Source organism: Struthio camelus, chromosome Z (genome assembly GCF_040807025.1).
Source record: "Struthio camelus isolate bStrCam1 chromosome Z, bStrCam1.hap1, whole genome shotgun sequence".
Taxonomy (NCBI): domain Eukaryota; kingdom Metazoa; phylum Chordata; class Aves; order Struthioniformes; family Struthionidae; genus Struthio; species Struthio camelus.
In genome coordinates, this window is record NC_090982.1 from 22343198 (window position 1) to 22359074 (window position 15877).

The window sequence follows — 15877 nt, forward strand, 5'->3', positions numbered from 1 at the left end:
TGTTGTTCACAAGCAGACTTTCTTCCTAAGTCAAGCAAATGATCCTTGAAATCATTTTCATTTGCATTCTATGTTAACCCTTTACACTGCTTATTTAAGAAATACTACTGAAATATTAAGAGTCAAACAACAAAAAAATTGGATAAAAGATCCAGAACAGAAATGACAAGTCGTTATCATCCTGATTTTCTGCAAGACAGTACTTGCAACTTCAACTGCAAGAGTCACGCACTGAAGTTATTTTTTAAATCTAACTCCTTTTTCTAACACAAAAGTTAAACATCTTTAATGCTGAGAATCAACTAATTACTTACACAAGTCATCTGCTTGGGACAACTTCAAAAGACCTGGGACATCCTGCTTCAAAGACTCTTTAAGAATTTACACAGTTAGCACATCACAAATTCTTAAGGGCAATCAAGGGACAATTTGAAAAGTGATCAAAAGAGCCTCTACCTCTTGCTTGGCAACCAACTTGAATCAGCTGGGAGATATTAAGCTGAGGCCTATTAGGACTCAATAATGTGCACAGTATACTCACTGCTGATCCATCAGCATAGTTAAGACTAACGGTGGGCTACAAAGTTGCTACCTGGTAAAACTAACAGCAATTTATATGAGGGTAGAAAAGGAAAATGCAGTCCAGAGGGCAATGGTGTGATTGAGAAAGAAGAGCTGCTGAGAAGCTTACAAATTTGGCTTTTGCTGAACATATATAAACCTGTCTAAGATTCTGCTTGTTAGCCCTGCTGGATAGGTACAACATTCAGTTGGATCACTTCATTAGATCCAGACCTTTGGCTACAGACTTTAACATCAGGTATGAGAGACTAATGCTAAGGAAAAGCTGGTAATTTCTTTAAGTGCAGAAAAAGGAACAGTATCTTTGTCCTCTGACAATTAACTCAATTTTCTATTCTGTTAGCGACAAGATTCTGAAGGAAAAGGTATTTCTTACACCCAGTGCTAAAACAATCAGTTTATTACTCGTGTATGTAACAAAGCTGTAGTAATACAGGACTCAATGAGAAACACTAGGTAGTACTAATTAACATCCACAGTGCTTTAAGCAGCTCCTATCCTTCTGTGGCACGTACCATGGAAGTACACTTAGGTTTTATTTTATGAATAGCTTTGAGGTGCTCATACAGTATTGTTGATTGGCACATATGTAGGATAAAAACCCAATTTTTCCACCAGACGGATCAAGGCTGCAGGGTATACAGAATATACCTTTAAGGAATGAAAAGCTATTTCCAGCTGGCTAATTGAGAGAAGCCAGTCAATGGTATTTAACTTGCAAGTTGTTAGTTGTGTCTTTGTGATATGGTTGTTCCAATAAAACTGCAGTGGCTTCTTATTCGTGAGCAGCTGCAAAATTAAGCGTGTGCTGAACACAAAAGGGGCAGAAATCATAGCTAAGTTAAATAATACACATCTTCTAAAGTGACAGTGACACTGTGCTACAAGTGATCTATTGTTGACAGGCAGGCTGGCCAATTAAATAATGCCTTTCATATATGTATTCTATGTGAACTAACAATTTCAGGTTACCAGAAACCCATCTTACCACCTTATGTTTCATTTGAATGCGTATTTGCCATAGGACAGACTCCTTAGACAGTATTGCAGCAGTACTGTCTGTCTTCCTGACATAGGTATACAGTGGATTGCTATAGCACAACCAAAAACATGTTTTCGTTCTTTCTGAAAAGTATCATTTACTGAATACAACTGGACAATTGTAAGAGCAATATTTGAAGATTTGAATATGAGGTATATAATGTTGGCATGTGTATTTAAACTGCATAATTCCTGCTCTTTGTAATCTCACCAGATTTGGTAAAACAGAATCAAAATAATTCTTTTGGTCCCACCTTCAATTTCCTCTGCACTTTTATGATTCTTCCCTTCATATTCACCAACTTTTTAAATCCAAGACAAATAGGAAGCTGCCTAGTCCAAAATCTATCCTTCCACTAGGCTCTTAGATAGGTCTTTGTCTTATGAACCCTGCTCAAGTCCAAAAACCGTTGTATACCTCAACAACTGTACCAGCTGTTATTAGCAATATTGAATTTGATGCAACCTGTTATTTAGATGGACAGAACAGAGGATATGCTTGTAAAGACTATTTAAATGCAAAATCTTTTATTTTAAACATGAAGATTTTTCAAATGAAATATCAAATCTCTGATATTATGCAAAAGACAGTATTGTTCAGATCCCTTTCAATCCTACCGTTAACTATCCCATACTGCAACAAAAATCCAGCTGCTCTCAAATATTTTCATGTTGTTTTTCATCAGTGCTTCGGCCTCTGTCTGTACTCCTCAGAAAATCAAGTATTATTAAGTTCATAGGTAATACCCACTGCGTTCAATGAAATATGGATAGTTCTGATATTATATTAGGACAAAATTCATTAATATTGTCCATAAGATTTTTGAAATGAACAACTACAAGCACTAATTAGTCTTAAGAATGCAGTTTCGGCTAGCAGAAAAAATTGTGAAGGAGAGATGGAGGGAATGAAGCAAGATTTCAAAGTATAGGTCTACTATTTCACTGCTGAAAGACTAACATCTTTTCTTGTTGGAACAGCTCTTTCTGAGAATGAATTTTAGAAACATGATTTTAATAAACAAGTAATATGACATAGTCATTTGCTAAAATTCTCAAGCTTCTGATGACTGTTTAGAAGCCTATTATTCAGAGAATAAAACTTAACACTTCCTAAAAAACCTTTCCAAATTCTGTCTTCTCTCTTCTCTCCTCCATACATTTAAAACCTATACTGGAATAAACATTGCCAAAGTGAAATGGGTTTAAAAATAAAGTAGCTGCCTCAATCAGTCTCTGCAGCTAAGGGTGAACAGCAGACTGAGAAGAAAGATATATGCCAAATCTAACAATATAAAAACATTTCAGAAACCTTACACTGTGAAATTAGCATCTTCCTGTGAGAATTTGGCAAGATTTTCATCTGCACCATTCGCTAAAGCATATACCTGGTACTTCAGCCACAGAGTTCACCTCCGGGCAGTTTAAATAACTACTTCAGAATTTACAGATTTTTTTTTAATTTTCAATTTATAATCCATTGTTTGAAAGAAAAATCAAAGATAGATGCAGACTACGTTGCCCTACCTGATGCAGGGACACTAATACAAACTGTAGGCTTATTCCGAAGATTTTCTAGAAAATCTAACATGCTGCACTTTTATCTGAGGCAGGCCTAAAGCAGGGTCTGCAAACCTAAGACATAATCTAGCTCACAGACAGGAACCCCACCACCAACACAGACACACACTCAACTCATACTGTTATTGCTCCAAATAACCACTGCGTAATAATGAAGTCTCAGCTATCTGTGAACTGTAAGGGCAGGGCACCATTCCTGCCTTAGCCCAAGAGTGAATTGTCTTTGCATAATATGGCCAAAAGAGGGCACTTTGAGAATGGGAAGAAAGGCCGTATCCCAGATCTGAATGGATATGGGCTTTGACATTAGCCTGACATACTACAGTCCTAATACAGTATGCATCACTACAGAAGATCAAATACTTGTACATGTCCCAAGCTTAAAACTTTATGAATATCACCTATAAATAAGGCATATAAACAAATTTATGGATGCTTGTATATATGGTCTGTAGTACATCCAGACCATGTTTAATCCCCGATCCATGCCATTTTAGGATTAGTTTCAATGTTTCTCATTTCTTTTTTTGTACATAGTATTAAATTTGGAGTACTTGTGGATTTTTATCCCCACAATGCAGGCAAAATTTAATATTCCTATTGCTTCACTGTATGAATCACATACAAAATTTAAATACAGGAGATATAACTAAGGTTCTTACAATTCGGTAGATTATGTATTACAGATTTGGTTCCCCATGGGTAATAAAACTAACTGATAGAATGATGTATGAGAACAGGGAGAGTAATTACATGCCCCACAATGAATGAATCAAGAATAGTTAAATTCTTGATCCTCTCTCCAAATGAAAGGTTTCAGAGCTGTAGGATTTGCTAACTATGAAAAAACTGATGAGCATTAAAAAAAAAAACAAACTCTGTTTTGTGTTATCAAACAGATTTGAATACTGATACATAAAACAAAGGTGACATCTAATATTCCCCTGGTATTTCACAAAGAATATGGTAGTTAAATTCATTTCAAAAAAAAAAAAAAAAGAGAGAGAGAGAGAATTCAGCAGCTATTTTATAGTGTATGTGCACATTTTTAAACTTCGAGTGTCACCCCAGCCCTTTCATCTATTTTGCTCGCGCCTAGCTTTGGGTAAATTGGATAAATTGCTGCTCACACCATCTTAAAATCTAAATTGATGTATAAAAATGTCGTGAAATAAAGTTCAGAAAGAATGGTCGACCACAACATTTAAAATTTAAGTGAAGAAAGTACTGCATCTATTTTCAGAGGGAGAGGGGGAGTAAAGCTGATTCAGAAGCTAGAAAGTCTAGAAGCTAGAAAGTCTAGAAGCTAGAAAGTCTAGAAGCTAGAAAGTCTAGAAGCTAGAAAGTCTAGAAAAAGTTGAAAGTCAAGTAATTTTTAAGGTGACCCTTTTAGACCATCAACAAAATCTGTTAATTTAAAAAAGGAAGGTGAGCCCAAGACAGGCACTAATAAGATTTTAAAGCAGCTGATCTGAAGAATCATTATGAATAGCATTCATGACAAATGTAGCCCTTTATGTTGAAAGAACTGTACACAAGCAAACCATGATTCTCTCAAAATACAACCTATGTATTGTACACCCTAATTTTGTACACCCTACTACCTTGTTGTGTGGCTGTCATTTCAGGTGCATTGTAGTCCTGTTGTTAGAAAAGACAACAAACAGAGCAAGCAGCATAATTTGAAAAAGCCCAGCTGTGAATTTCTCATAAAAATTCACAGAACTTTCAAGAATCACAAGCATCTCATGCTGACATTCGTCCAGACACAGAATAACAAATTACATGATATTTCCAGACTCAGCAAAACAAAGGCAATACTTTGTGAGTCGCTGTCATTTTACCAGATCTAATCTTAAGGTTGCTGTCATTGGCTGATCACTTCCATGAAGAAAAGGCCCACAACAAGAATATAAAGCTCTCATACATCAACATAGTACCCCATTAAATCAGCTAATATCCATTACTCTACATCTTAGTAGCAAATATCTGTAAGTATTTTTATATAAATATTTTAAAATATTTTCAAGTTTCCCATTTATAAGCACCTAAAACAATCTAAATTCCAGCTAGTCATGACTGAACAAGAGAAAATACAAAATGCATAACTTTAATGACGCTATATTATTCTCTGTGGTATATTATGCTAATTAAATCAGCTTTCTTAAAAAGTATATGCATTCTAATATTTCCACTATACAGCTTCTTTGTTGAATTATTGCAAAGAAATCTTTGGGAGAAATGGGAAAATATGCTTACTATCTGCATATTTTACCCTAGAACACGTCATAGCTTTTGTTGACGTAGGGATATGAATGCTAATACTTTTCACTGAGATTATTTGTATATAAAAAGATAACTTAAGATGTAAGATCTCTCTATCTATACACATACACATATAGTTATTTATAAAAACTCTTCTAACAAAGGTAGAGCAGAAGTCCGCCTCAATTTCAGATGCCACCTTTTATAGAGTGGTGCTGCATGATTAGTATTGTGCATCATAAATAAAAGGGACTATCAGGGAACGTTAAAAACATTTACCAGAAAAATGACCTGCGTATTATCTAGATACATCTACTGGTAAAAATAGTAAAAAAATTAAATGCAGCATGAGACTACTTAGTGGAAAAACTAGCAATCAGTGTAGGCTTCAGTGTTTCCTACCACAGGAAAAAAATTAAAATGGTCAGTACCAAACAAATATAGTAGACTCCACTTCAGTCATTTGTTTTTGTTATCATTGTTAAATACTGAAGAAACCCATTTAGAAAGCTAATCTGAAAGTAAATATGCTTTAACTTAAACATATAACTTGTTTCAATCCCACAACAGAATCTAGACCACTATTAAAGCCTGGGGCACACTATGATGTCTAAGATTGGTGAGTGGATTTTAATCGACTTGAAGACTTGTCATACCCCTATTATCATAAAACCTGTAGCACACTTCCAGCATGGAGGACCCATCTGTGCCCACCATCCATCTCTTTAGACATGATTGGCAAAGTGGTAGGGGACTCGCAGTGGTTGCCTCTGCCTGAAAGGAATAAACCACAGGATCTTCCAGTGAGTGCCAAAAACTTCTGAGAAGGTCTGCTGCCACGGCTTTCGGGGCCTCCGTCTACAAAAAACACCATTATTAGTGAAAGACAGCACTCCCATGGTGCACTTCAGTCAGCTAGAACAGTATAAGTTGGCTGGGGATCTACTACTGACTCTGATGAATTGCATCCCAGCATCACAAACACAGCTTTTCTTTCATTATGGCATGCAGCTGAGACTTAACTTTGGAGAGAAGAAACTATTTGTGTTATCAATCACCCAAAGGCAACTTTTGAAGCACAGGAGAACCTCAGGATTAACGAAATGTATGTCAACTACATGGGAGCAAGTGTCTTTTGATCTGTGCTTTTGAAAGAAAATAGTTTTACTTACTTTGGGTAGGGAAGGAACGAGAATAATCTGAGCCTATTTTGTCTACAAATAGTATTAAAAGATCTAGGCAAGAAATACAGAGCACAGCAGCATGCAAAATAATCTTAACAGTCAGTTCTTCTCTCACAAAGTTACAAAGCTACTTGTCTAACTTTTTAACAACTAAATTTAGAAATGTTACAGTACTTACATGTCTTCACAACAGTTTGACATTTTTTCTATACTTGTAGTGTCCTGTTGAAGAAAAGAAAACATGATGAAAAAAAAAATTTCTTTACATTCCTAACTGTTAATACATCATTATGAAGAGAGCTAAATAAAGTACGGAATTAAACCTTAGCATATACTGCTTTAGCAACAATCCGTAGATTACATATACTCCATACTAATTTTAAACTGATGTGAGATTAAATGCACAGCAAACTTATTCAGCCTGTTAAATCTGATCTTTTATAAACACGAAGTGCAACAATACTGTTTTATCACGAAAGTACATATTACAGAATGTCAACACAAATTTACATTATTACAGGTAAAAATAATTCAGATACTACAATTAATTCATGGACTTTTAAAAATAATGTGCGTAAAGTGCACTTTTGCCATATGTTTTAAAAGCACTCATTACAATCTTAAGAGTTTCCACTCAGATAATCACAAAAACAAAATACATTTATACTGTAATTTAGTAAAATGTGACCATCAACAGAAGTAGCCCTTTAAAAAGCAGAAGCTGTTAAGGAGTTTTCAAATAGTTATCTTCATGAACATTACAATGTGAACAGCATCACCCAGGATATGCAAACAGTTTCCACAGCATCACCAAGGACCGGCAAACAGTTTCCATGCTCTCAAGAGGAAAATACTAAATATAAAAATGATTCTCTTAAAATGCAACAAAAACTAAATAGTCTAGACTAAAAGTGCTTCTACATACTTTAGCAATATATATTTAACCAAAAAGCTCTTTTGTATGTCAGTATTACTTCAATTCAATCATAGTTCCTTATGTCCCAGAATAATTCATTAGGCCTAAAATACAGTAATTCAAATATTTTCCATGGTTCTGACTTCTTTTCATGGCAGCTTGGTGCTTCCCTTTACTGTTGATTTGTTTAGGTATGTACATAATGCACCTGCCAAATTACACTCAGCTCTGAATGAAGCTGGGAGCTCGTCTCTGTTGTCCCAGCCATACAGAGATGCAAGAGATGCGGTTAAATAGGCTGCAACTTCACTAAGTCACCTGGAAACGCTACCTAGCAACAAATCATAGTGCGTTCCTTGGTTGTTCCTGCAATCAGTGCATCCAAGTCAGTGTAGGCACTGCTGAGATTCCATCACCATTCCTCATATGAGGTTTGAAAGGGAAGGGTAGGGTGGGAAATCCTATAAAGGAAGCCGCTTTCCTACTTTACCAGATATAGGTGGCCTCAAGCTCTCTTGCCAAAGTTTCTTCTTCTAAATGCATCTCCCACGTTCAATTTATTTAGAAACTGATTCCCTTACCATGTGCCAAGTTGCAAACATTTTAATCCTGACTCATGACCTACCTAACTAGATTCTAACATTCACTACAGCAAAGGAGAGAAGCTCCCTCTACTCACACCAACTTATCAGGATAGAAAAGTTCTTAACAGTCTTAAGTTCCTTCAGTTTCTGCAGAAAAGGCAGGCCCACAGCAGATACATAAATGCATTCTGCCCCACCATTAGATGGACGTGAACCACCACTCAAGAGTGAGAGAGGCCTTGACTGGGGGCACATTGGAAAAAATGTCTGTTGTTTTAGTTTCCATAGGCAAACTGATTCTCCTCTTCACCTTATGAGCCTGACTAGTGTATTAGCCTGCCTTTCTCTTCTCACCTTCCACAAGTAATAGGAAAGCATTAAGAGACACAAACGACTTTCCTCATCATGCCAGGATCTCACTGTAACCCTCCTCTCAATTCAAAACGGTCTACCTGATAGAACAAAGAATATTAGTACATTTGAAAGCAATGATTGCTAGGTAATTTTTTGCAGAACAGTAGTATACTAGTCCAGACTGTAACAAGTAACTAGTTATCAAAACTTTGTTCTTTCATTTCAGAAAAGGAGTCTAAGAACAACTTTTCATTGCATAAAAAATAAATAATTTATAAATATGGCTTCAATATGGCTTTTTGCTATGTTTCTTTTTTGAATATACTGCTTCTTTTTGAAAATTCTTATTCATTAGTATGTTCATTAGTACTGATTTCTAAAACACTGTATTTGCAATTTTGAACACTAGTTGGTATACTTTTTGGAGGAGTTCCCTGACTGTCTGGGGTTTTTGGTCTGGGGTTCTTTAATTGCTATCATAGCATCAACATTTGGAAGATGATCATCAGGGATTGCCTCTCTCAAAAATATAACCTATTAAATTAATGAACTAAGTAAAAGCACTAAAACAGGAACTGCAGAAAATGATTGTAAAAAAGATTGCAAAATTTTCACACCTTCAAAATATACTAAGGACATTAGTGGGATAGGAAGCTAAAAAAAAAAACTTTTCTTTCTTCCTTCCTTCTTCTTGTACTAAAATTCCAAAATCTACCTGATAATAGCTTTACTTTACAGTAAATGAACTGGGGCCGAGCAATGAATCCTTTGTTTCAGAGATATCTTTTTGATATTAAAAAAAACGTTATAGCCATATTTTAAAAGCTGTAAAGTAGGGCTGGAGGCAACTGGAGGACAAGTCTCTTATCTGAAGTTTAGCTATTTAGTAAGTGCTGATGACCGAATTTAAGAAATCAAATTCCTCTACCTGCTTCCCTCCCTGAAAGCTGCTGCTGAACAGCTGGGCACATTTGAAATATACTTCATTTGCAAGTGAACCGATTTACCTTTTTACATGAAAGTGAAACTTCACAGCACTCATTACTAGGTGTTTCTAGAAACTCTTCCTAGCATTTCTTAATTCATCAACCCCATTGGAGAGGAGAGAGTAAGGAAAGAGAGGGGGCCACAACTGAGGTTCGGCCTGAAATTTAAGTTTTTTCTCAGATAGCTGAATTCTTCCTCTTTCAGATATAGGAGGACCAGAATAATCAATATTCCACTGAATGACAAGGTGTTCATTAACACTTCTCAAGAACAGCCTTCAAACAGACTATCATCTTTCTGCTTATTATGCACTCAATGCATACTAAGGTTTTGTTACAACATCATTATTCTGCTCAGCCTAAGAGGCTTTGACTCTCTGCATCAACTATCAGTTTGGATTACTATTAATACAAATAGAATACTGCCAGGAACTCTTTTATTGCAGATTCTCAGCTAATTCTGATGTTAAAATCTGAAAAGTAAATATTCATCCAAAAGTGGCAAGCAGCTTGAAATGAGCAAACATCAATTGAGCCCTAGTAACCTCTTTCTTTAAGAAAAATATAAAATTTACAGTTGCATACAGGAAAAAACGACTAAATTATAAATGGTAACTTTCACATGATAGCACCATGAAGGTCATCATTCAGATTGGAAACAACCATTGTTTCTGCACATAGTCATTGAGAAATGTACACCCATGAGTAAGCGTCTTAATGTAACTAAAGAACAAAACTTGTAAGTATCTTAGTGAGAAAGGCAAAAGATTTTAGAGGAAATAAACACAGAAAATACTAAAAACATGTCATTTTAACAATAGAAACATAGGACAGAGGGTTCAGACTCTGCTGAGGGAGAGCTGAGTGTCTTACTACTTTGTAGACTTAACATAAGTCTACAACAGCAGCTTGCCTGCTCTAAGTAAACTAAGGCACTGCAACAGCTAAGTCTGTTATGAAAGGGATGAAGTGTTATATTTGGCAGTACCAGCTGAATCCTGCAGACTGCCTTAGGATGTATTTGCAAATGAATGCACCTGTGCTAGCCACTTAAAGGAACAGATCTTTTACATTTATATTTTTAATTAGCATAAACCATTGCCTCAAGAAAAAGGTTTTTGAAGCAGATCATATATACGCACTGGTGAGCAACTTGTGCTATACGACAGGATTCATCATGAACTAATTTATGATGGAACAAGCACACGCAAGGAAGATTTTCCTCTAACCGATCCATGTTTTCCAAAGGAGAAGCACTAATCTGTAACTCGCGGGACTAACTCCAAAGCACGCAGCAACAATCTCTGGTTCAATTTTTCTTCTGTGGTTGCTTAGAGTGATGTTTAATGAACTTTATTTATTTGTTAAACTTTATTTAACATGAGCATTAGAGGAATGCAAGCATTATGCCATACTTGCTTAGTATAGTATTTTCAAATATTCAATATACAGGAATCAACAGAAAAGTATAATAAAGGAGAAAAAGGAAAACCAAACAGAACTTGCCAGCTTTTCTGGACTTGCAGCCATTGCTTTTACCTCAAAGTGCAAGACAGCATATACTGTACTTGAACAATACATCATTTTTTCATTCCTTTTACCTATCACCTTGTCATTGTGCATACAGGAATAACAGGTGACCGCTTCAGGAATATCAAGTACTGAACATTTCATTACAAAGAATGCTGAATATTTTGGTAATTTTTCTGCCTGTAAAGTGTACACATTTTTAATCACATTTTGATTTTACAGTTCACCACTTTTTAGCATTGTTTTGTTAATTTAGGCTTCTCATGTAAAAATATGATTGACTTTATCAATTATAATTAAGTTCAGCCTGAAAATTACTGAAAGAGAATAATTCATTTTCAACTTCTATTTTTTTAATTCCTTAAATGAGAGAGTTGTCTGTGTGCAAGATGAAAAATGAAGCTGCGTTACATTATTTCCGGGGTATACCCCTGTTCTCTCGTCTCTGATGATTTAGTGAAATAGATTCCTAATGTATTTGTCAGATAACAGAAAGTGATTCAGCAACAAAAAAACATCCAGCACTGAATTAGGAATACATCTACACAGAAAATTATACAAAAAAAGCCTCTTTTCTTTAGTCTATTTAAAATCCCTGATGTTTTAGGTACAGACAGGCACAACAGCATCACATATAACAAAACATAGTATTTCCCTTAGTGCTTACCAACGCTCTCTTAAAACACAATTAGTGAAAAATGCTTGGCAAGGCTGGCTGTTTTTCTTCTTCAAACATAGAACTTATTTTAACGGTCTGATGTTTAAATTTGACAGCCACTTTTCTTTAACAAAAGTATTCATCTCCCAGAACACTAACGTCATTATTACAGTTACTTATTTCCAATTGTTCAAAGGTACCTCCTTTGTTATTTTTATAAATAATTGAGTTGCAAAAGGGGTTCTTCCTTAAGTGATCAACAAGGAATATTTATGTTTGTTTCTCTGCAAAGGATAAGAATTCTTTGACTACATTTTCTAAATTACACCAACTTCCCCTAATACCATTGTAAACAATGAATTTCAACAGAAATATTCCCAGAAAAGTTACCCATAGTGTGATCTATGGGTAAATATATGCCATATGTTTACTAGGTTTTACTGATGTGAACCATAAAGTGATCTAAATGAAACAGAAAAAATCTTTTGCCCTTCAGTATTTCTTACATTTAATTTTATTCTTACATTTAAAAAAGTTCATGTAGAAGGCTTTTTTAAGAACCTAGAATACAGGATGGTAAATAAGCTTTTAAGACTAACAACAGTTGTTTAAATTTTCAAGTTAAACCTACTGTATAGAATAATACAGAGAGATACAAAAGACTTTATACAGTTAATAAATTCCAATTCAAAGACCAGAACATGACTAATTCCTAACAATATAATTTTTAGAATTTCATACAGTCTTTTAATGGGAAATTTACCTATAGGTGGATTAAAGGTAGACACAGGAAAAAAGGAAGGGGTAAGAAGAACAGGGAAGATAAAGATAGACAACATTAGCATGAACATATTTTCTGTTAATTCCCAAATTTCAAATTATTATTTAGGTTTACTTTATATGCCCTCTGCTCTCCCTCTGTGCTTACTTCATATTTTACACTTTATTATACTAAAGTAAAGAAAATGTTTGCCTAGGAATCCTAATTTCCCCTTCCAATCCCAATTTCTTCTGTGCTAAACTTAATTATGAGGATTAATAGCCCTCTGATTACATTTCTACCATGTTTGAAAAAACAGGTAAAGCCCTTATTATTTCACTAATCAAAACGGTATTTAATAGATTATCTCATTAAACAAATGATTACAAATATTTTTAATTATAAGATACTTACTTCTCAAGACAAAAAGTATTTTAGCAAAACTGCATCACTTGTGCAATCTGCGCCTATTAAATATGAATGGATCAACATTGTAAAATATGAAAAGAATTAAAAACTTTGATTTTTTTCATAGACTAACTGTGGTAATTTTTTCAAGATTTAGGATTTCATCTGGTAAAATTTAATGAGTTACTGATCACATAAGGAAATTTAAATTTCTCACTGGCATTTTATTGGTTACATTTGATTTTTGCATAATGTTCTTAAATGAAATTTAACTAATCTTTATAGTCTGAAATAAAACTAGTCTAGTCTGAAATAAAACTAGTCTAGTCTGAAATAAAACTAGTCTTTTAACAAAACTAAGGGCTTGAAAATTTTCCTTTGGGATAAAAATATCACAGAAAATTCATTTGTACAATTTCCACCTCTTTCCCCTTCTCTTTAAAAAGTTTTCATCATTTAAAAAACAAGGAACTGAGCAAAATGATCAGTGCTCCTCACTACTTACTCAGTGTAAGTATGAGCTACATTAAGGAAAATTGTTAAAATACCTGAATTAGTAGATTTATGATCCGTATGTTGAGATGGATATATTTACTAAAACAACACAAATAATCTAGTGAAATGCATTTGCTACTTGAAGGTTAAAAGGACAAAACTGCAAAAGTAATACAACATAGTCTTTAATAAATACCTAGAATGCTTTTGGAGGGAACAGGTTGTATGAAGAAGCATTGCACTGTACACCAGACAGACTACTGAATACCAGCTGTTTAACTATTTGCTCTTCCAACCTCCCCAAAGCAACTGAATGGAAAATTCTCCCTGCCACATCCACACAGCATTGATGCTCCAGGATATTGGCATATCATCGTACATCATTTAAACAGTTAATTAACAGGAAACCCTGGTAGCATTAATTAAATTAATAAAGTCAGTGTCCACTTAATTTATGATAATACATGCACTACATTGTAGAAAGACCACATGGGATCTATTAAATTTATGAAAGCCCATCCATTACACAGTTTAGCCCCAGAGAAACAAGTTAAGTAGTAAATAACATTAATGAAAAGCACTTCTCTGCAATACTGACACATAAAACGGACAGAAAAATATATCTGATGGACTACAATGGAAAACTAAAGAAAAATTATTTAATACTACATAAATAATTTGTTAGAACATACGCAAAAACGAAAACACAACTGTTGTGTGTTTCAAATAGAAAACAATCAAAGGTAATCCTTTAAAATTAGGGTTCAGATTAGTCTCTCCAAAGGATGCCGTTCAACTGAAACATCTGGTAGTGTTATGTTGAGAGACAGATCTTTTTTAACTTTGGAAATGAGATTAGTAGATCTGTTATTTGTAAGTGTCCAAGTAATTTCTAATTATTTTATCTGGGTCACAGATAATCCGCTTTTACAGGACTCCCACAATGACATCAGAGGATCACTGCTGAACTGATTATCCTGTTACCTCCTACCATCCATGGGAAGATGGGATTTTCCTTTTGTACACAGGGAGGGAAAGAGAGAAGTGGCTGATTGCTTCAGACAGGTGGCAGCCAACAAAATAAAGAACAAGACAAAGCTTGAGAGGAAGAAGCCCTCACATACGCTGAAGATACTAGCCTTAAGAAAAGGAATACTTTATAGGAGTATCTGACACAGTTTAAAACCTCAATAAATATATGAGCAAAATGCTACACAACACATCAAAGTAATCAGACAACCCATTATCTTAAAAAGCATGTCATATTATTCATTATTTGTACTAATCCTTTTTAGATACAGCGTAACTGATACATTAGAACATACGTACACCAGAATAGTACTTTCCCCAAGCACAAAAAGAATGACTGAAAGAGACAAACAAAAACACCAGTGCAGGTCTTGTACTAATGTATACACAATTAACCTAACAGTCTCTATTTTTAAAATAGCCTAGATTACAGCTCATTACCTCCTTCAAACATAACTTGAAAGTGATCTATAACTGATAGAAAAGACACCCTTTTCTCTAGGCAAATCTGTGCTTCTTCCTATCAATAAATGAATGAATAAATAAATAACCTTTAAATAACTTTTTTTTCCCGGAAAACATCTATGTTGCATATAAAAATACCATATATCAAATGAGAGGACTTTTAAAAAATCATACATGCATAAAATATGCCTCGGAAAAGCAAGCAAGTTATTGGATATCATTTTATCTAACTTCTAATTATATTTAATTACTTGATGAGAAGATAACTACAGAAAATAGTAATTGGCAATACAGCAGAGAAACACGGAAAAGCGCTCCTCAACATTTGGTTTTTAGTTAAGTGTAACATAGCCTTTTCTAGATAAATTTTGCATTCACCATTACAGTTGAATGCCATTAACAAACATGGACAGTAGAGTAAACAATACATGCTCTGAATTTTTTTTGTGGAAAAGTTAAACCTATCCAAAACAACTATCTCAGTCAGAATGATAGTTTACATATAAATAGTGTTTTTAGTAAAGAACGATGTGACAAACCAACAGATATATGACACATCTTTCGGTCTTGATGGAGTTTTGAAGTGCCTGTACTAAAGCTATCTTCTTAACCTATTGACTGGCTGAGGTCAGTATGGGAGCGTCCTACCTAGAAGCAGTCTGAAGTAAGGGGCTGCAATAACGGGAAAAAAAAAAATAAGAAAGACGTTAGTCTCAGAAGGATGATAACATTTAGTCTTCCTAGGGTGCAAGCGTCAAAAATCTGTCGTCTTTACTTACTGCTTTACGCTAAAAAAAAAAAAAAAAAAAAATTGCTTTACGCTTTATTTCTCAAGTAAAGTCACTAAAAACATTATTCTGCCCAGAAATGAATATAGATTCATTTCCAGTTAAGGAAGATCAAATTTAATTTTGCAGGGCAAGTAACGATAGAGGATTGGAAAAGCAAGCACCAAGCAAAGACAAGCAGGCCTTCAGTATAAATACATCATCCTCACTGAAAATTATGACAGATTGTTTTCTTCATAGGTAGTGCTTTA

The 15877-nt window shown here is 34.6% G+C and overlaps 1 protein-coding gene across 5 annotated transcripts in view; it reads right to left on the reverse strand.

The window, feature by feature from the left end:
• Positions 1-3333: 3333 nt before the first annotated feature.
• ZDHHC21 (zinc finger DHHC-type palmitoyltransferase 21) overlaps positions 3334-15877 on the reverse strand; it is a 43756-nt gene continuing 31212 nt past the window's right edge. For 2 of the 5 annotated variants that reach the window (XM_068927978.1, XM_009678827.2), the window contains exons 9-10: positions 6832-6875; positions 3334-6327 (exon numbers count right to left, since the gene is read on the reverse strand). In XM_068927978.1, coding sequence (XP_068784079.1) covers positions 6195-6327; positions 6832-6875 — 177 coding nt within the window. In that variant the 3' untranslated portion in view covers positions 3334-6194. Of the gene's footprint in view, positions 6328-6831; positions 6876-12855; positions 12909-15877 lie in introns of all 5 variants that reach the window. The other 3 variants (XR_011137842.1, XM_068927979.1, XM_068927980.1) reach the window with 3 other exon arrangements.